The sequence below is a fragment of the Vanellus vanellus genome (assembly GCF_965231255.1).
Source record: "Vanellus vanellus genome assembly, chromosome: 6".
Lineage (NCBI taxonomy): Eukaryota > Metazoa > Chordata > Aves > Charadriiformes > Charadriidae > Vanellus > Vanellus vanellus.
The window spans coordinates 7,939,517-7,958,447 of NC_138911.1; the positions used below are offsets into that span (position 1 = coordinate 7,939,517).

Below are 18,931 nucleotides of genomic sequence, written 5' to 3' on the forward strand. Positions count from 1 at the left end.
GCCACAGTGCAAATCAGATTGCTGATCCGGTTGGGAGTTTCACACCACACCTGAAGGCAGTGGTGAACCTTGACTAGGTGTGCAAGCGAATGCCCTCCTACCTTGGCTTCATCAGTGATTAAAAGCCATATAAAAAAAAAAAAAAAAAAGGCAGAAATACCACAAGGAAAAATTATAAAAAGGTATTTTGCCCTTTTTAGCAATATAACTCAGTTTAGGAAAATATTCCACAGCATCTTACTGTTTCTGCAAGGATAATGAGGACTTAAAACTCAAACCCCCTGATCTCACTGAAACTTATGCCAAAACAGAGGTTGCACTTCACTGTTTCAAAACATCTTCCCAGCAACAGTTCAGTTACAAACCGGCCTTTCAGATGTCTATGACGGGGTACGTATCTCAACGAAAACACAAGTTATCGAAGTTCTACTCACTACTTTCATAAGCATTTAGGTCAAGTGCTGCAGAGCAGCATCACAGAAAGCTCCTTCGAGATTCACTCCGAGAGAGTCAGGAGCAGCTCCTTCTTACTAACTGCGGGGAGCAGAAGAATGAGAAAGAAGTAAACCTGTCAATGCGGGGAGTCGTCTATGAGCTGCTCCTCGGCAAAAAACACAAGCGCTGTAGAACCTTAAGAGTCCTTTTCCGACACTGCGTCACTACGAACAGCTAATATAAGAGGAAATTTTAAGCCAAATAGTAGATTAGCCAAAACACCCCCAATAAATAGCAAAGGTGCCAGGCTTAGCATAAAACCGAGAAACACTAATGAAACATAGTGCGGTTTGTTCATACCGTGTGCAGTCTAGAATCATGCATAATGTAACAGTGCAACTGCTAACAGCAGGCTCACAGAAGATAATTTACACTTGTTTTTATGGACACGAGGAACCGATCTTTGAAGTTGTCCCTAATGAGATTCCGCTTGGCCCTAACAGCATCCTGAGAGAATGTGCTGGTTTTCTCCCCTGCATCCGGCGCATATTTATAATGCGGAATCCAGACCTATTTAAATTGCACATGTGGACTGGTGTCCCCCCATGCCATCGCAAAGCCACATTCTCACAGTGGGGGAAATACCTACCAAAATGTCTCAATTTACCTTCAAGTCTTTTTTGTAATTACACGTACCAACTGTACTAATTACCAAAAAGATACATGGGGGTTAATGAAGAAGAGGGTTTTTTTTTCTTCGTACAGTTGACAGTTGAACTCCTAACTTGATTAAGCTGCCAGGTCACTGGCAGCTGTATCACACATTGCAGAAGACGTGTCCAAAATACAGTCATAAGGCTCCTCAGAGAAAACAGAAGCGTAGCTGTGTAACGGATCAGAAGACTTTATTTCAAAGACACAGGCAGCAGCATGGGTAAGACAAATAGAAAACGTTTTTTGCTAAAGCAATGTAGTCATTGCTTTAATACTATACCCACCTGCTTTTAAAAGCCCTTTCAGTTACGAGATCTGCAAAAACCATTGAACCAACGTCACTAAAATCTCAAGTTGCAACTGCTGCAGTAGCCACAACGCCTCCTACAACTAGCAGATACTCCAGTACGAACACCACAGACTGGCAAAGAACGCAATGACACCATGTTCACGGAGACAGACCTCAACTCCGTCATGCTCAAAGAACACAGGCAGTCACATCTGTAGTCACACGTACAGTAACACAACCCTCCTACAGTACTGGACCAAAAATGACTGCCAAAGTTAGGTAAACATTTTAAAACATATTTTTTTTTTAAATGCTGCCTGATGCAACGTGAGTATGCGAGTACTCGGAGCACTGCTGCTTCCGAGTGTCATCGTCCACGCTGCGCTGCCTAACCATGCTTCTAGATATAGCCACCCACATAGCGGGGCTCTTGACTATCACTGTTTCAAGTCAAAGTATTCAAGTAAACTAGAGGCGATCATCATTTAGAGTATTATACTGAAGTGCAAACTAAGGCAGTTCAGGAAATGCCTCCTTGCATGCACCGTTCAATTGTTCCTTCTGCGGGATAAGGGCCTTCAGGAGGGTGCTAAAATGGGAAGGCTGGGGATGGCAACTCCAGCCGCCACCCACGTGGCTGATACAGAACATACTAAAGTTATACCACCAGCGGGTCAACATTTTAACTCTTAGTTCTCTGCCTTTTTCCGTTTGGAAAACAGAGGGAGAAAAAAAAAATCCATAAATTCTTTGAACATACTTGCCAGCACCGTTCATGCCCTACGAATGCACAGTATAGAGTTCAAAATTAAATGGCTCAGGGGACAGATAGCAGGATACTCGATTTTTCACTTAGAGCTCATTGTCTAATCTGACCCTAAACAAACAGAAATTCTACCCCCGGCAGCTGTTTAGTGCCTTAAAAAAAAAAAAAACAACAAAAAAAAAAAAACCAAAAAAAAAACCACAAAGGACTCTGCTTTAGTTCCTATAAAGATGTTCACATAACAAAGACCACCACGGAAACTGGCGTTCTGTGAAGAAACTCTGGTTTGAATGGAGGCAGAGACTAATCTACCCTCCCGGTTCCACGTGAAGTCCCTACAGGTAAGAGAGGACAGTCATTTGTGGGGAACTTATGAGGGAAGCTCTGACAGGAACTACAATAGCTCTGCGTGCGTACGCGGAGAAAGAGGATTTGTTCCCGGCGCACTGTCTGACATGGCTCACAAGCACGCTAAGGCCCACAGAAGAAAAATTGTTTAAAAAAAAAAAAAAAAAATCGTGCCTTTAATGCCGTTTGGTTCTGGGCACAGCGTGGAGAGGTTCAAATGACCTGGCCGCAGGACGTGACGGCACAACCTCTTGGTCAGCGTTGCCACACTCCCTTGCGAACAGCTACGAGGCATAACTCTGGAAGCTCACTATCTAAAAAAGCTTTTGTTAGGAAAATAATAAAACACATACAAAACTAACTGGAAGACGGACTCCGACACTACTGCTGCAGCAGCAACGGGCTATGTATTACCGCTGCGCTTCACACTAGAGCAAGATTGCCTTTAAATACGCACGGAGACAGTAAAATTGTAACAAATGAAATACAGCTGCAGGGGCAAAGCGTGCCAAGAACTATACTTTAGGCCAACACCTTATCTCTGGTTACGTCTGGGTATTTGAGGTCATTTATCCATTTCTCGTCTCCCATTTGCTTTGTGTTAGTCACCTCCAGGACGTTCCTCTTGCATTCTATTGGACAAGTGTCTGAACCCTAAAGGAATCGCATTGCCTTTTTATAACTAGATACCCAGAAAACTGCCACTTGTTGTACCAAATCTTCTACAGACCCCCCCCTCCCATTTAATCTGAACTAACTGATCAAAAATAAACCCCTCTACCAACTTCCTGACTCTGTTTCAGTTCATACCTTTGAACTCCGCACTGAATGAAACGATTCATAAAAGGTCTTTCCCGTTCTGTAGAATGATACCTTAAAACCTAAGAGAAATACTGACTGAAAATAATGACCCTTGTGTATCAGAGTAATAAATGATGGCGTGAACAGCCTATCAAGGAAGCCAGGTGATCCAAAGTTAAATTTCAACTTAATATCGCTCTTGCCAATCTAGACTGAAAGTAAAGATTCTTCTTGGCAAAATGCACTCTGTATTAATGATATCTAAAATGAACGAGCCTGAAAACAAAACAACCCCCCCTAAGCACAGACCATTTAAATTCCTCGAAACCAATACCAGGATTTCCTTCCTCCTCTGGCTCAGAGAAAACGAAGGCTCTACTCTAACTTGTATATATTTAAAAAACAACCCGTTTTCTTCAAGGCATAGAATTTATGGTAATAGATAACTAGCAACAAATGATGAAAACTCCAAGAGTTAAAGGTCTTCATTTTGTTGCCAAGATGATATATCAGGTTCTGAGCGGAACAGTATGTGTGATCCTTCCATGAAGGCAGCGGCACTCTCACAAAGCAGCAATGCAAAGTAGCCGAGCGGAACACCGCCAAAGGTCACAGCGCCAAAAAGGAAAAAAAAAAAAAAAAAAAAATCATATCCCACCCCCACCCCTAGAGGATTATCATCAGCATTTTAATTCTCAGAGGGTGTCTGAAACTCATATTACAGTATTTGATCTGTGCAGCCTCATTATACTGACAACATTTCTAGCAGAAAAAAAAAAAGCATCTAAGAACTTTGTGCAAACACTTAAATACCCTCCAAATATCTCAGGAGTTGCAATATGACTCATAACTCTCCCTCAGTAACCCAAAGAGGGTGTCCAAAGTGGAAACTTTCAAGGTATAGAATAATAATTATAGAAGAACAAAATTTGTTGTTCTTCTAAACACGACTTCCTTTCAAAGCTGCAAACATCGCTTTAACAAACAAAATATAATGGAAAATCAAACTAATGTCAAGAGAAATATAATCAAAATGAAAACAATTTATTAAAAAAAAATCAAGTCATTTCAAAGATTACACCTGAGTTCTAGACAATTTTTTATGTACAATTACGTATTTATTTAGTTTTAATTTATTCACTCCTTTCCACCAGGAGGAAAAGCGACTGCCTGGCTGACTTGAAATCTACAAAATAAACAAACCATAAAGATGAAGTTTCCCTCTTCTTTACTATCTATTAATTATCATCATCTTATATGTACATTGCTAACAACCAGAGAAAAGAAGTCCCCGAAAGAATCATAGCTTAAAATTGAGGGAGCCACTTAATCCGGCATCTCTAAGCGACTGGTCTGTCCCACTGGAAGCAATAAGAGTGTCACTAATCACTGCGTTTAACAAGTATAGGACAAGGCTCCTATTTATTAAATATGCTGAATCACATGAAATTTTAATTCTGAACGATGATTTTCCCCAAAACTACTACTTCACCATTCACGGGAAAGAAAATAACCTTCGGTAATTCCCACTGCTGGCCAAAAGTGAATGCGCTTTAAGAAACAAAGAAGCCTAGAGTAATTAAAAAGTAATGACTTTTTTCTTTGTGCTCCCTATATAAAAGGAGCACCAGGGAAGAGATATAGTGGACTAGCACCTTTTTCTTCTCATAAACCGATACAATAGCTAAACATTTCGGAGTAATATGCTGACCCTGATGCTCCCAGTCACTACACTCAATTCCTTATACCGGAGAAATTGTAAACGTGGTAAATAGCAAGTTTCCTAGCTTACAAATACATCAGATAAAGTCCCTCTATCATACTCCTTTCTCCTTCCCTCCCCCATTCTCTCTCCATCTGCTGCCCTCCTGGGAAAGGAGTGCTACACTTAATGGCTGTGTGCTTTTAAGTCTAATGCGCTGGATATAAGTTAATGCCCAGTACAGTAAGTGGGGACTCTGCTGCGAGGAAGCCTCCAGTACTGGTTTTTTTCCTTGTCAACATCCCGTGGAATCTCTGTAGCCCTAATGCCAAGCAGCATGCAAGGAAGAGAGGGGCTGGGAATACGAAATCCACAACCTGTGACAAAAACACACCTTGCAAGACACCACACGGCACAATTATTTAAATAATCATGAGAGTTGGGATGGTTTTTGTTTTATTTGTCTCTCCCCTCGAGATAATGATTTAAATTTAGAAAACTTGCCCATTATAAAATAAGACGTATAAAAATAGGGGCAAGCATTTCCCTGTCAGTGGAGTCTACACAGGTGAACTGTTGACAGCATTCCAATCTACAAGAGAAGAGAAAGACACGACACGGGCTTCATCCATCAGAGCTATGAAGAGGACAACCGTATTTGGGGATTAGGGGTTGACTCTCTCTCTAACCATCCTCTCTGCCCCCACCCCGAAAGCTTCAGCAGCAGCACCCAACACCAACGCTCACCCACCACCAGCGGTTTGTTTCAGCCAACCTTCAGGCAGCAGATCCCGCAGGGCCAGCCGACGTGGTAGGAGAAATCTCCGGGTTTATGGAGGTTAAGACCAAGCTTCACGGTCAACTCTTCAGCAGAGAAATAAAAGCACTGCAATTCCGGGTACCTGAAGTTTATTGTTTGGAATGAGACTTGCTGTTCTCTGCTCTAACCACCTGGTACTGCTCCAGGCACGTTACCGGCTACCGTACACGCTAACGGGTACAAGACTATCACGCGCTGTCTTTTCATTTGAAAAAGTCATCAAAATACAAATCATTAAATGAAGTCTATTCGCATTTACTGCGGATAGAATTGCTGTGACTTCAGCATTTTAAACACACACACACACACACACACACACGGTCTGGCCCGGCTTCCTCATTTTATTATCACAACAACCAAACACAGGATCACAAAACTTGCTCTCTGCAATAAATAAAACCTAAAAATTGCAATCTCGATGGCCCACATCAAAACTTAAAATAAATGGGCAAGACCTGAATTTCCAAATCCCATCAAAACAGCAAACTCTTTATATCTTCTGAAGTATGGTCTATGAAAGATGTGCAGGTATATATGCAGACACGCTTACCCCCTTCCCCTGTTTTGCACTGCTCCGCACGTGCGCATCACAGAAGAGATGAGAAAGGCAGTATCCCACCTTCTGCGAGCACAACCAACCACGAGGAAATCCAGGAATCGACAACTGCATATGCCAAGTATGACCTGAAACCACTGGAAACGAGAAGCCATGGCTTCAAAGACCAAAGCTCACAATTTGCTCCAATCCTTTCTAGGGACTTGGAAAAACCTGGCAGGAATTAAGAGGCGAATGATTTTACCATGCGAGACCGAGGGGACTTCCTACCCACTGCTGGCGCCCCACTTTCTCTGCCAGTACCCACCACCTGGGGCAATGCCGGTAACCAACCCCTGGGCCAACCTCTACCGTATCTTCAAAGAAGTAACTTTACAGCTTGCAGTAGGAGATGCACGTTTTAAAGAAATCTCCCTGCCTCGCTGTATTTCTACTACGCCTAAGCACATTTATTTTCTCAAGTTGTGCCACAATGTTTTACCGAATTCAAAACAAAACTCGTCAGGTGCTCCTTAGGGAAGATGACACGCTGGCCCCTCCATTTCTAAATTTTTCCATAGATACCCAACGTTAGGCAACTGACTTGTAAATTAAGCCACTCTGGTAGCTCAAGATCGGAAATGTAAACCCCAAAAGTTACCGTGCAACATTCAGTACAGAATCGATGTTCAGTCCTGCGTCAAACAGAAGTAAGCCGCATATAGTAATTTAACGTAGACATCTAAATCCACATTTGTTTACCGGGCTTTCCTTTTGCTCATTTGTCCAACGAGATAGTCAACCAAGGACTTGTGAAATAAAATAACAAGATGCATGTTAGGTAGGCACAGCCCTTTCCTTGGGCTTGGAATGGCCACGTGTCACAGGAGCCACGCGTGGTCATCACCGCTGGCAGCGAGGACCAGCCCCATTCTGCCACCAGGAGAAAATCACGGGTCAAAAACTCTACGATGGGATTTGCAGCGTGGGGCTTGCATTAACTCCCTGCTTGGAAATCTACGCTCTAGGAGTTGTTTCACGGGATAGACTGCACTCTCGCCCTTCAAGCATTGAACAAAATCAAGAATCTGCTGCTTCCGCAACAACATCCCTACTGCCCTCATATTTCAAAAGAGGAAACGACAAGCTTCCAGTGACAGTACAACATCCTGATTGTAACGTATATCCATCTTTTCTAACTAATTTACAGCAAAGAGTTCGGCGTAACATAACTACACTGCACAAACACAATATAAGGGGCCGAAATCTGAAATTCTACTACAAAACTGCAATCCAAGCCGTGTATCACCACTACGTGAACACTTTACTTTCAGTATGCTCCACTCAAGCATCTCAAAACGCTTTAAATATAAATTTATCTTCATGAAAAAGTTGCCATTCTCATTTTACGTGTAGAATTTAAGTTCAGAACTTATTTTATGCTTAGATTTTGCAAAATCAGTAACAAAATCATTAAGATCAGTAGAAATCTTTCATTATTTAAACTCAGGCAAACATACGCACACGCTCCAGTAAAAGTTTTCTTTATGACAGTTAAAATTAGCCTCTTTGCAACTCATCTTCCAGTGTCCTGTTGCAGGAGAATCTGAAAACGCAATTAGCTGACGGTCCTCTTTTTGAAGGGGGGCTGTTTATTTGGGGACAGCTGTAAGGATTCTCACCCACAGCTGTCGTCCTCCCGCCTTTCTGCTGGAACCCCCAATTCCACTCTCCCCCCCCCCATATTCTACTACTGCCAACTCTTTCCCCCTCCCCCTAGATATCACACACCTTATATGAAACAAAAGTTGAGAACGTTACAAATCAAATGGACGATTTCCCTCTAATCTCAGTGGGATTTTACAAAGCTCATGAAATGTAGGATGGTTTCCTCAAGAAAAAAACGAAAATACGCAAGATCCTATTTCTCAAGGTTAGTAGTCTAATAAGATCTCTGTGTTTTAACAATTTAAGGCTTTGTCACAGTTGAAAGTTTTTCCTTCTGTGATTATACAGCTATATTTTTATATTACCACTATTATATATACACATTTATACACACTTATACACTTAAATACTTTATTCAACTATGCATATATATTTCTACTGATATAAAACTCTGTTTATACTCTTTGTTTTAAACTAAGAATATTCACACAGGGAATTACTCCAGTACAGAAAAGGCAGTAAAATTATATAGTTACAGATTGTTCAATGTATCTCCAGGTATGAATAAACTCATTTAGAAGACTTTCGCGCCGGCACAGGAACCTCTCTCTTTCTTATTCCCCTACTACTGAATTTAAACCGTACCAGCATTTTATCGTGTATTTCAGGTACCCTAAAAACTAGCCACCGTGCCATTCTGGTGGGAGCAGAGGAAAGGCAATGAACTCCCCCAAAAGGCTCAGCCGGCGGCAGCTCGGGCTACAATTAGTTTGGCCCCACAAAACCCCCTCGCCCTCACCAGCTGCGCCTGTCCAAACCGGCATTTTCCACAAGAAAGACACTAAGTTTATCTCACTCTCCCCCTTTTTTTTTTTCCCCCTGAGAGTAAATGGGGAAGAATTTTTTTGCTCTGGTTAAAACCTAAGAAAATAGTTTTCCATTTGGATTTGTCCCATTTCCTTCTCAGCTCCTTTCCATTGGTCTGAGGAGAAAAAAGGGTGAGACGAGAAGGTTCCGCAAAACCGAGCCTCAGTAATTCCCGTTAAATAAAACGGTTTAAGGACCCGCTGTGGTGACCTACTGTAAAGCTGCAGAGGTAAAAGAAAAAAAAAAAGTACACCTTAAGCAAATGACGTATATACCTGATGAATTCAATTATCTTCTAAGGTTAGTCACTCTCACTTTTTTCCTACGGTTTGCTTACAGTAGTTGAAATTCTCTCCCTCTCTCTACTTTGAGGCCGTAGTTTCAGAGAACGAAGCCTTCCGCCGCTCAAGGCGTACCTGCCGCCAGCTCCTCCCACGCGCGCCCATCCTGTCCCCCGGCTGCATCCTACTGCTGCTCACCGCTATCCTTGGCACCGCTGACCGTAGCCTCATACACAACATCTCTAGGGTCTAAACAGGATTAAAAGCTTTTCCTTTCCTCTTTTTTTTAACGAAAAAAAAAAAAAAAAAAAACCCAAAACCCAAAACAAAACAAACCAACTTATAATACTTGGCAGCACTACACTGAAGGAACAAGAAGCATTTGTCTCTTGAAGTCACGATTCCTGACAAAAAATAAGAAAGCATGAAGACTTTCAAAACAATAATAATAATTAAGACGCAAAGGGAGGCATATTATAATTGTTACTATTTTGCAGCTGACCTTTAAAGCAAGGAACTAAGGCGATGCTGTTAATTAAAACTAACTGGAAGTAAACGTGACTTGTACAAAACATTCAAATACAGGAATTTCATAGCATCTTCAGAAAATAAGTGAAACCTGTGGGTGGGAGCATTGCTTCAAGATGACAAAATATTTAACATGATGTCCCTTTATCCAAAATAATCGTACAGTAAAAAATGTCTTTAAAACACCTGTTCAAACATTAATTATTAGAGAAATAAAATACAAAGACAGGACAAACTGATTGAAAAGTCATACTATACCAGAGCTTAAGTAACTGACAAAGCTGCTGTCGCAGCCAGCCCAAGCAAAGGGAGCTTTAATTCACTGTAATTTACCTAATAGTACACTTAAAACAGATTCACTAAGAAGTGCTGGTGTAAAAATACATATAAAGATGATAAAAGAGAACTGTATCCCTGCTGACTGAACTACATGACACTATCACATGAAAGGCACAAAATGAAAGCGGGAGAAAGCACAGGACGCGTGTCCCACGGAACAGGCAGAGTAACGCCAGTAGAGCCTTAACCAGCAGGTTTATGCTGGTGATGTTCCACAGACTCTCCATCTACTCTGCTCCAGCCGAGAGTTGGGCCCAGAGGATACTGGAACCAGAAATGGCTCAGTGTACGCCACGGATCTCACTTTTGCACGTGAAGATGCATACCCATGAAGAAATTGCTTTAAAAAAAAAAATAATATTTCCTTTAGGAAATATTTCCTTAAGCTGCACCCAGCCACTGATTTATGGTACGCAGCAGGGCCCTGTAACGATATACTGCCCCGCTATTCAAATACATGCCATATCGCTCAGCTCCCCTGTTGCTTTACTCATTTCTCATCATCCCATGATTTTTTTAAATAAGTTTTTCACTAATTAATAAAACTTCCTCAAATTTCCTCTTAAAAAAAAAAAAAAAAAAGCACTTATTACTTTCAGATAGCAAAAAAGAAAAGCAGGCTGTAAAAGCAAATCAAATTAAACAATCCTGGCAGCTACAGCAATGTGACACCAGAAAGACACAACATGGCAAAAAAAGATCATGTTTTCTTTGCTAATACTGCTTTTACCAATTTTCTGTCCAGGTTTCTTGCTTGATTATCCTCTTTCAGAAATACGCTCAACGCTTCCATTACAACGTGTTGGGAAGGCAAATAAGGACCCTTCTGAAGCCACCACGCAACCCAGTCTCTCCTCCCCAGAAATAACTCTACTGTTCTTACCATCACACAAACCCACAGCCGTACCTTCCCTTCCTCGCTCTCCCCCACCCACAACCCCACACACCTGGCAGCATCCTGTCAAGTTTTTCCTCAACGGGTTTTGTACACCCCATCATTTGCTATCCCGACCCACACCTGAACTCACCTCCCGCACTGCAACACTGTTTTCTTTGCGTCCATGGTAAATCTGAGACTAATCAATCCCCTTCCGATTGTTCTAAATTTGGATCTCCCTTTTGGTATGCCACACCCTTCCTTGAAACCAAATTACTGATTTTAAGAGAGCTGCGGCATTTCAGTTAAGAAGCATTTAAAATACCGTCACTGTATTGTACTTTATCGTTTCAGTATTTATTTCAATTACACAATTTCTCCAAACAAGTAAAATATCTTTGAAAACATCTGCCAAGTCAATACGGTTTAAGAAATACACAAATTAGTAGCGAAGTAGCTGTGGAATTGTTTGTGAGTTTTTGAAACAAAGCACGAGCAATTTCTACAATGTTGAATGCCACACTCAGTTGGTCCTCAAATCAGCTCCCACTGAAATCGATGTCAATAAGAAGGGGCTCTTTAAAACCGCTTTCTACGTTTCTTTTGTTTGTTCTGACACGTACTTAACGTCAGTCAGAAGTGCAGTCTGGAGCGCAAAACGCCCAACAGAAATTTGCTGACAAAAGGTCTGAAAAGTGAATCGAGAAATGGAAACATTTCTAAAAGGAGTTACATCACCGTTGTAGTCATACATGGAGTGTAATTAACGAAAACTTTTTCCACCTTGAAAAGTCACATGCACAACAGGCGCTCTTCGGCATCCTTCCGAAAGGAAAGTTGCCTTTTAGGAAGATTGTAACCACACGAAATCCTATTAGAAGGTGCTGAACTCCTACATTGTGACTCTTCCGGCAAGCTTCTACATAACAAAAATGCAATGAAGTACCATACAACTTTCCCTCCCTTATTATGCAAAACCCTTATCAAATTCAATAGTGTGGCATCGTTCAAAATCCTGCCTAACAATGGCAGGCAGGAGGTCAAGAGATGTCGCCTTTGTTTTAGTCTCACGTGCTTTTCAGTCTACTAACCTTAAAAGAAAAAGGACCTCAGCAGAAATAACCGATAAAGATCAAACTTAACTAAACAATGGGACGGAAATTCGGCGTTCAAACCGATCCTCAGCTCTTAGGGCAACCCATTGTGCCTGGGCGGCGTGCGGCAGATCCCGCGGGTCACCCAATCCCCAGGAACGCGCAGGTGAGGGAAGAAGCCCTCAGCTCCCCACTTCCCAGGCTTTTGTTGGTTTAAGCGCGGGCCAGGGGTTTGTATTTCTGGGGAGGAAGCACCGGGCAGCCCCCGCCGCCGCCTCTGTGGCGGGTTGCGAGTGGAGCGGGGATGGCAGCATGCGGCACACGTTCCACTCGCAACCAGCAGGACAAAGGATTCAGTGATCGGGAGGGGGGGGGGGGACCACAATTAGTCCCAATTAGGCCTATTTCGCAGCTGAGTGTAAGGGCTGGGGGAAGGGAACTTCAATCTTAAAGCAATGGGACCCTCCGGCGAGCTCATGTGAGATCAGCGATGTGACAAGTTTCAGAAAATGTCCCCTATTAGTCATCGCTGGGCCACGTTTCCCCAAGCCCCAGGCACAAGTCATCCTCGCCAGGAGATGATGGAGCAGTGTTCCTCAAACACGCCGCGTACGAAATTCGATGACCGCATTGCCTATTAGCTAACGCGACTAACCAATTCGGTTACCAGTTTTCAACCCGCTCCGCCAGCAGCGGTTGGCGGTTCCAAGGCACAGGCAGCCGCACACGCAGGCACACACGCAGGCGACGTCAGGAATACTCACATATGCACATGCGGAGGCTGGAACCTGCTCTGATTAATGTTGTAGTGTGTAAACGCCTGTGTTGGGTTGGAGCTGTATTCATCCACCGTTATGGTAACTTTGCCTTGTGAAGGAATTCCATGAGCCATCCTTCCTCCTTATGGACATGAGCAGCTCACAACTTCCCAAGGCCAGGAGCGGGGTAGGGCATTGTGTTCCAGGCGGCTCCCGACTCCCAGCAGCTCCTCATCTACTCCGCGGACCTCTGCCAGGAGAGAAAGAGCACACGCTGCCATCAACTCAAAGGAGATGTAAACACACAGAGACACATCCCTCTATCCTCTCCCAATTTCCATCCGAAGATCTTTTTCTGTATTTTTGATGTACCCATCGCCCTACTCTCTAAGCGTTACTATTCACGTTTTTTCTTTAATTACTTCATCATTTAACTCCACCATCATTAAATACATCCAAAGGATGAATGCTCTACCTTCAGAAAAAAACCAAACAACTTGTGTTGAAAGCTCCAGTTAAAACCTCCACATTTACTATTCTTTATTCTAAATAACGTCTTGTGCTAATTGCGACCACGGAAAATAACAAGTGGACCCAGTTTCCTGAAGGACAAAGGGCTTTCCACAAATACACACGCTTGTTTTCAAGGCCCTGTTTAAGCTTTACAAAATGTTACATCTGAGAGACTTATAAGAAGCTGATGCAAAGCAGAAAATTTTACAACTGCATAGCAAAAGGTACACCCAAAGACATTCGAATCACAGTATTTATCTGGCCAGAAAAAGCCTAGTATCAAGACAACTTTATCAAAATGCCCATGTTATAGCGTGCTAGCAATGAAACTGGTTTGGATTCATCACCAGATAGTAAGTAATGATTTATCTGACAGATTTAAGTGCAATTTTCTGCATAAATATTTCTGCATAAGATGAAAGAAATATGCTCTTCCCTCTCTAGGCATTCCTACCGTTCACTTCTTCAAAGTGCTCTTAAACATATTTTGCATTAAGACTGGAAGCATTCTATAACACGAGCGTAAGCCCAATAGCCCGAAACTTCCCAAACCTCATCTCTGTCGAGTTCCCCGCACAGAATCTGCGCTTCAATTTCTTCAATCAATAAACCGAGGATACCTCAGCTGCCTTCCTTTCAGAGGGACTTTGGGAAAATTGATCAGCCGATGTTTGAAGAACACTTTCAAGATGAGCAACTCTTTAAAAGCCATTTATGAGGCAGAGCCTCAGCTGGGGCACGCTATCCCAGCTCCGAGGACTTACACGAAACCATGACGCTTTGCATCAGTTGTGCTATCACCCCTTTAGTTGCCACACGCCATAGATTTTTCGTATCCAGTGTGCAATTTACAAACGTAAACCACTGCTTACTGGGAAGACAATGAGATCGAAAGAGAAGAGAATAACTTAAGCCCTGAGCACCAAACTGCGCAGTATTTTTCCAGTGTGATTTTCCTGGACTTCTCTTAGCTCCCAGACAGAAATGTGTTTGCCACGTGTAACGTTAAGCGTTTGGAATCTTTGATTTGTATTCAAAATATATTTTTAATACAAAGACTAATTTCCAGTTTGGCACGAAGACCGATCAAAATGCCCTGCAAATGGCAGATGGCCTGCTATAGGCCATTTATTTTACTATTTTACAACCTCAGGCCTACGTAGGCTTCCATATGTTAGTTGGGTTAAGACATTCTGCAACCTTCATTCCAGTAATTGGGTTCTATCCTTCATCTTCTTGATCATTGGAGGGGAGGGGGAAAAAAAAACCAAACAGAGAAAAGAAACGAAACCATAAAGTTCCCATTTAAAAACCGAGTCACTAGTGAGACAGCACATCTCCGTAACTAAGGTTATGGTCTGGTCTTTGCACTGATCCTGCCTCGTAAGAATAAGCACAATAGTTTCAGGAGTAAAAATGAGCACGGTGAGCTTTACTAACCCAAATCTCTGCTGCGTTAGAAGTGATGTAAGATGCGTGCAACAACTGCTCGCGAATCATAATGTAGCGGTTACCATACCAAGTTTGCAGCTGTTTCCTTAATTTCCCTTACAATTATATTTTAGTGTTATTTTGCATAACAGTAAAACACAACACCTGCTTCAAATTGCAGTCCTGTTCCAAGTACGGTAATTCTTTTGAGATAGGAACTACCAAGAGTGTGCAACACAGAGCAGCATAATTGCCCTGCACTGAAAAGTAAAGACAAATGAAAACATCTTCCTGTTAGAGAAATGACTGTCATTAACAAGAATACTAGCCATCAAAGCTCCCAGGGAAAAAAAAAAAAAAAAAAACCAAACACAAAACAACTAAGTTTTTCTTTTACCCAACAAGAACTTCAGTGGCTGCGTAAATTAAGTAGTAGTGTGAAAATTACATGTCTAATGTTATTTTTTCATAATTAAAAGCTACAATATAAAACAACACATTAAATCACCAACAAAAATATGCTTGGGCTCTCAGAGAAGCTAAATCACACTATTTTCAGTAATCTAGCATAAGAAAGGTCAGAACATTAAATTTCATATTATAGTTCACTCATGGAAAAAAATCCAATTTGTTCATGAGAGTGAATTATACATAAAGATAATAAGCATTTTTTTACAAGGTTTATAACAATCCATGCTACAGAAAGAAATTACAACTAACCGGCATAAAACAAATGATAAGAGGATCCTTGAATAGCTGTATTAAATACTTTAAAGTTGACTTACAATAAGATTATAAGTATATAAGCTGCAATCGCTTCCCATTGTTCCAATCTTTAATCTTAAAAATAAATCTCTATACTTAAACTAAGACAAAGCCGAACAAAAGCATCCTTTTAAAATGAAGTTCAACAACAAATGCTGGACTGGAAAAAAAAGTAAAATTTGAAGCTGGCTTCTCTATCAATTCTTTTAATTTCCGTTTAGGGCTCTACAGAGTACTACAGTTCACCTACCAGAAGTATTTAATTATTACCTTCTTTACTGTGAACTTCTGTGAAGAAAATATCCAAAAGGAGCCGAACACTTCAAAACTTTCAAAACAAATTTATTTTAGGCCCAAGATTAAAAAAAAAAAAATTAAAAAGGCTACTTTGAATCAGTACCGTTCTTCTTTCGCCAACTGCAATCGCTCTTTGAAGATCACATACAGGAGAGGAGTACAAAAGAATAAAACTTGCATTATTTTTCACATCTGTCAAGTAAAACAATGTGCAATATCTTCTATGCCTTATGTGGCAGTTTTGAGTAAGAATGACTGTATTAAAAACCTAAATGAAGATTTTATTTTATTCTTTTTTTTAGCACCCTCTGTTCTCCCAAACAGAGCTGTTATCCTGGGAGCAACAGCCCTTTTCCCAGCGTGGATTCGTACCGACAGGGAAACGGGAGATATGCTATTGTATATACATCTGCTCCGTTTTACGGGTATAAACCCGCACTTTTTCACAAAAGGGCTGACACAAACTTACGCGCAGCTGATTTTAAACCGCCCTAGTACTGCCGTATCAAAAAAACTTATCACCAAATAAGCGCGGGTACGTAATTTTAAAGCGCAAGGTTACATGCCGGGGCGAGCTGCCCGCACAGCCTCTACCTATGTACACGCACACACAGGCACGCGAAAAAAAAAAAAAAAAACAAACCCAAAAAACCCACACACACTAACACGCTTTTCCCCTCCTCAATAAAATTTATACGCCCTCCTCGGCTGAATTTCGGCAATTTGCCTCCCGGCTGCTCCGGCGTTGTCAGAGAGAACGCTGAAAGGCGGGAGACGGAAAGGGTTAATTGCGTGTCAACACCTTCCGCGGATACATCCACTATCCCGACACTGTTACACCATCAAAACCCGCTACACCCAGGCGGACCGCGGGCACCGGCCGCTGCCACACACACTCACACCCCCCCCCCTCCGGGTGCCCCCGGCGCCGTACCCCCGGGGGGTCGTTTCGCAACTGCCCCGACAGCCCCCGCGATGCTGCGCTGCAGTTCGCGGCCAACTCCGGGCTCCAGCCTACCCGCCGGCTGCCGGGGGGAGCTGCACCCCGACACCCCAAAAATAAATCACCGACCCCCGGTACCTGGGCTCCCCGCCGCTCCCCACCACCGCCGCCGCCGCCTCCCGGGCCGCCCCGGCCGCGGCCCCGCGGGGCGCCGGGCTCGCTCCCCCCCCCCCCCCCCCCGGTGATTGATGGCTCTTGGTGGCCAATGGCTCCGGCGCGGCCCCGTCCCGGCGTGTGCCGCAGCCCCCGCCCCGCGCCCCCTGCCCGCCCCGGTGTACCCCCCCCCCCCCTCCGGTCCCCGGTCTGCCACCGAGGGGGCATTGCCGCAATTTTAGTGCGGTACGTGCCGTGGCGCACAAAGTTCGCATCACAACACCCCCCCCCACCCCACCCCCCCAGCCACAGAACCGAAGTGATTTTTATTTTTTGGGGGGGCAAGAGAAGATGCTCGGGGGAGGGATGCAATAAACTCCACCGCGGGGGGGAAGGGGGGGGGGGGGTGCCCGCTGCTTTTTATTCCGGCAGTGCCAACCGCGCCGCCCCCCCGCACCTCGCCCCCACCCCCGGAACGCTTCCAAGTGCTTGAGGCCTCCGAGATCACGGTTTCAAAGCGGCTTCTCCCGCCGGTGAAACGGAGAAGGGGGGAAACTCCGCCGGGGGAACGGCAAAGCAACGCGCGATACCCTCTTTACTTTTGCGGCGTGTGTCGTGTCCGTGTGTCCCCCCCCCTCCCTCCCTCCCTCCCTCTCCACCTCCGGGTCCCTCCGCACCGGCAGCCCCGTCCCCCCCGCCGGGGCTGCCGCCCTCCCGCTGGCCCCGGCCGGCACAATGCTCCCCGGCCTACCCTCCCGGCCCCGCCGCGCCGCCCCCCGCCCCGACCCCCGCGCCGCCACACCGCCTCCCGCCCCCAGCCCACCTCCAGCCCTGCCCGCACCCCCCCTCCCCACACACCGCCGCCACCCACCCCGGCCGAGAAGCCAGGCGGCGGCGGAGGGCAGCGGGGGCACGGCCTGGGGGAGGAGGGCAGGGCGGGCTGGCTCAGCGCCGCCGAAAAAAGCCGCCGCGGCTGCGGGGAAGCGCCGCCACCGCCACCACCACCACCGCCGCCGCCGCACCGACCCGACCCGACCCGACCCAGCGGGCTCGGGGCGGTCGCGCCGGGGGAGGCAGGGCAGGCAGAGCGGGCGGCCGGTTTTATCCTTATTATTGTTTGCAGGAGGCTGGCCCCGCCGCCGGAGCTGCCGCCCGCTCTCCCCCCGCTCTCGTCCATGACACGGCACCTCTAACCCGCCGCTTTGTGCGCCGCCGGATTCCCCCCCCCCCCCCCCCCCGCCCGCCCCCGGCACGGAGGCACCGACCCCGGCGGCCGCTCACCTTTCCCTCCGCCGGCTGCCGCTGCGGGCGGGTCGGGGATGCCTTCAGCGCGGGCGGCGGGGCCGCTCCATGGGGCTGCGGGGGCGCGGCCGGGGCAGAGCCTGCGCCCGACCCCGCGGCGGTGCCCGGCGGCGGCGGCGGCGGCGGTGTGGGGCCGGGGCCGGGGCCGGGTGCGGGGCGGCGGCGGGCGCGGTGCAGTGAGCGGGGCTGCCACTGGGGTCAGGGAGCAGGCACCAGGAAACACGGCGGCCACGGAGCGCTGCTCGCAGACACACACACACACACACACGGCTCCTCCCGCTGCCTCGCACTTCACCCCCCCGGGCGGGCAGGGAGGGAGGGAGAGAGGGAGGGAGCAATCGCTGCTGCATTTCCCAAGTGCGGCACAGCCTTCCCCCCCCCCCCCCGAGCCGGCGAGACCAGCGGCTCTGCCGCCCCGCCGGGGTCAAGGGGGGGCTGGGGGGCTGCCACAGCCCCGGGGGAGCGGGGGGGGGGGGGGGGGCAGTGCCGGGAGCCCGCCGGGACACCATCCCCCCGACCCCCGGGGTAGCCCCCGGCCCGCAGCCCGCACCCACGGCCGGCCCGGCACCGCGCATCGCCGCCCGGCCCTTCCCCTGCCTACATAAATGAGAAAATAAATAAATAACAACAGCAACAATGATAATAATAAAAAATAAATAATCCTCGAAACGGGTTTTCCCACCTCCCGCACCTTTCACCATTAGG

The 18,931-nt window shown here is 45.7% G+C and overlaps 1 protein-coding gene across 2 annotated transcripts in view; it reads right to left on the bottom strand.

Annotated features, from left to right (window-relative positions):
- MPPED2 (metallophosphoesterase domain containing 2) overlaps positions 1–18,303 on the bottom strand; it is a 107,910-nt gene extending 89,607 nt beyond the window's left edge. The window contains exons 1-2 of one of the 2 annotated variants that reach the window (XM_082485807.1): positions 18,206–18,303; positions 12,829–13,072 (exon numbers count right to left, since the gene is read on the bottom strand). In XM_082485807.1, coding sequence (XP_082341933.1) covers positions 12,829–12,956 — 128 coding nt within the window. In that variant the 5' untranslated portion in view covers positions 12,957–13,072; positions 18,206–18,303. Of the gene's footprint in view, positions 1–12,828; positions 13,107–18,205 lie in introns of those variants that run through there. The other variant, XM_082485808.1, reaches the window with a different exon arrangement.
- Between the last annotated feature and the right edge of the window lie 628 nt (positions 18,304–18,931).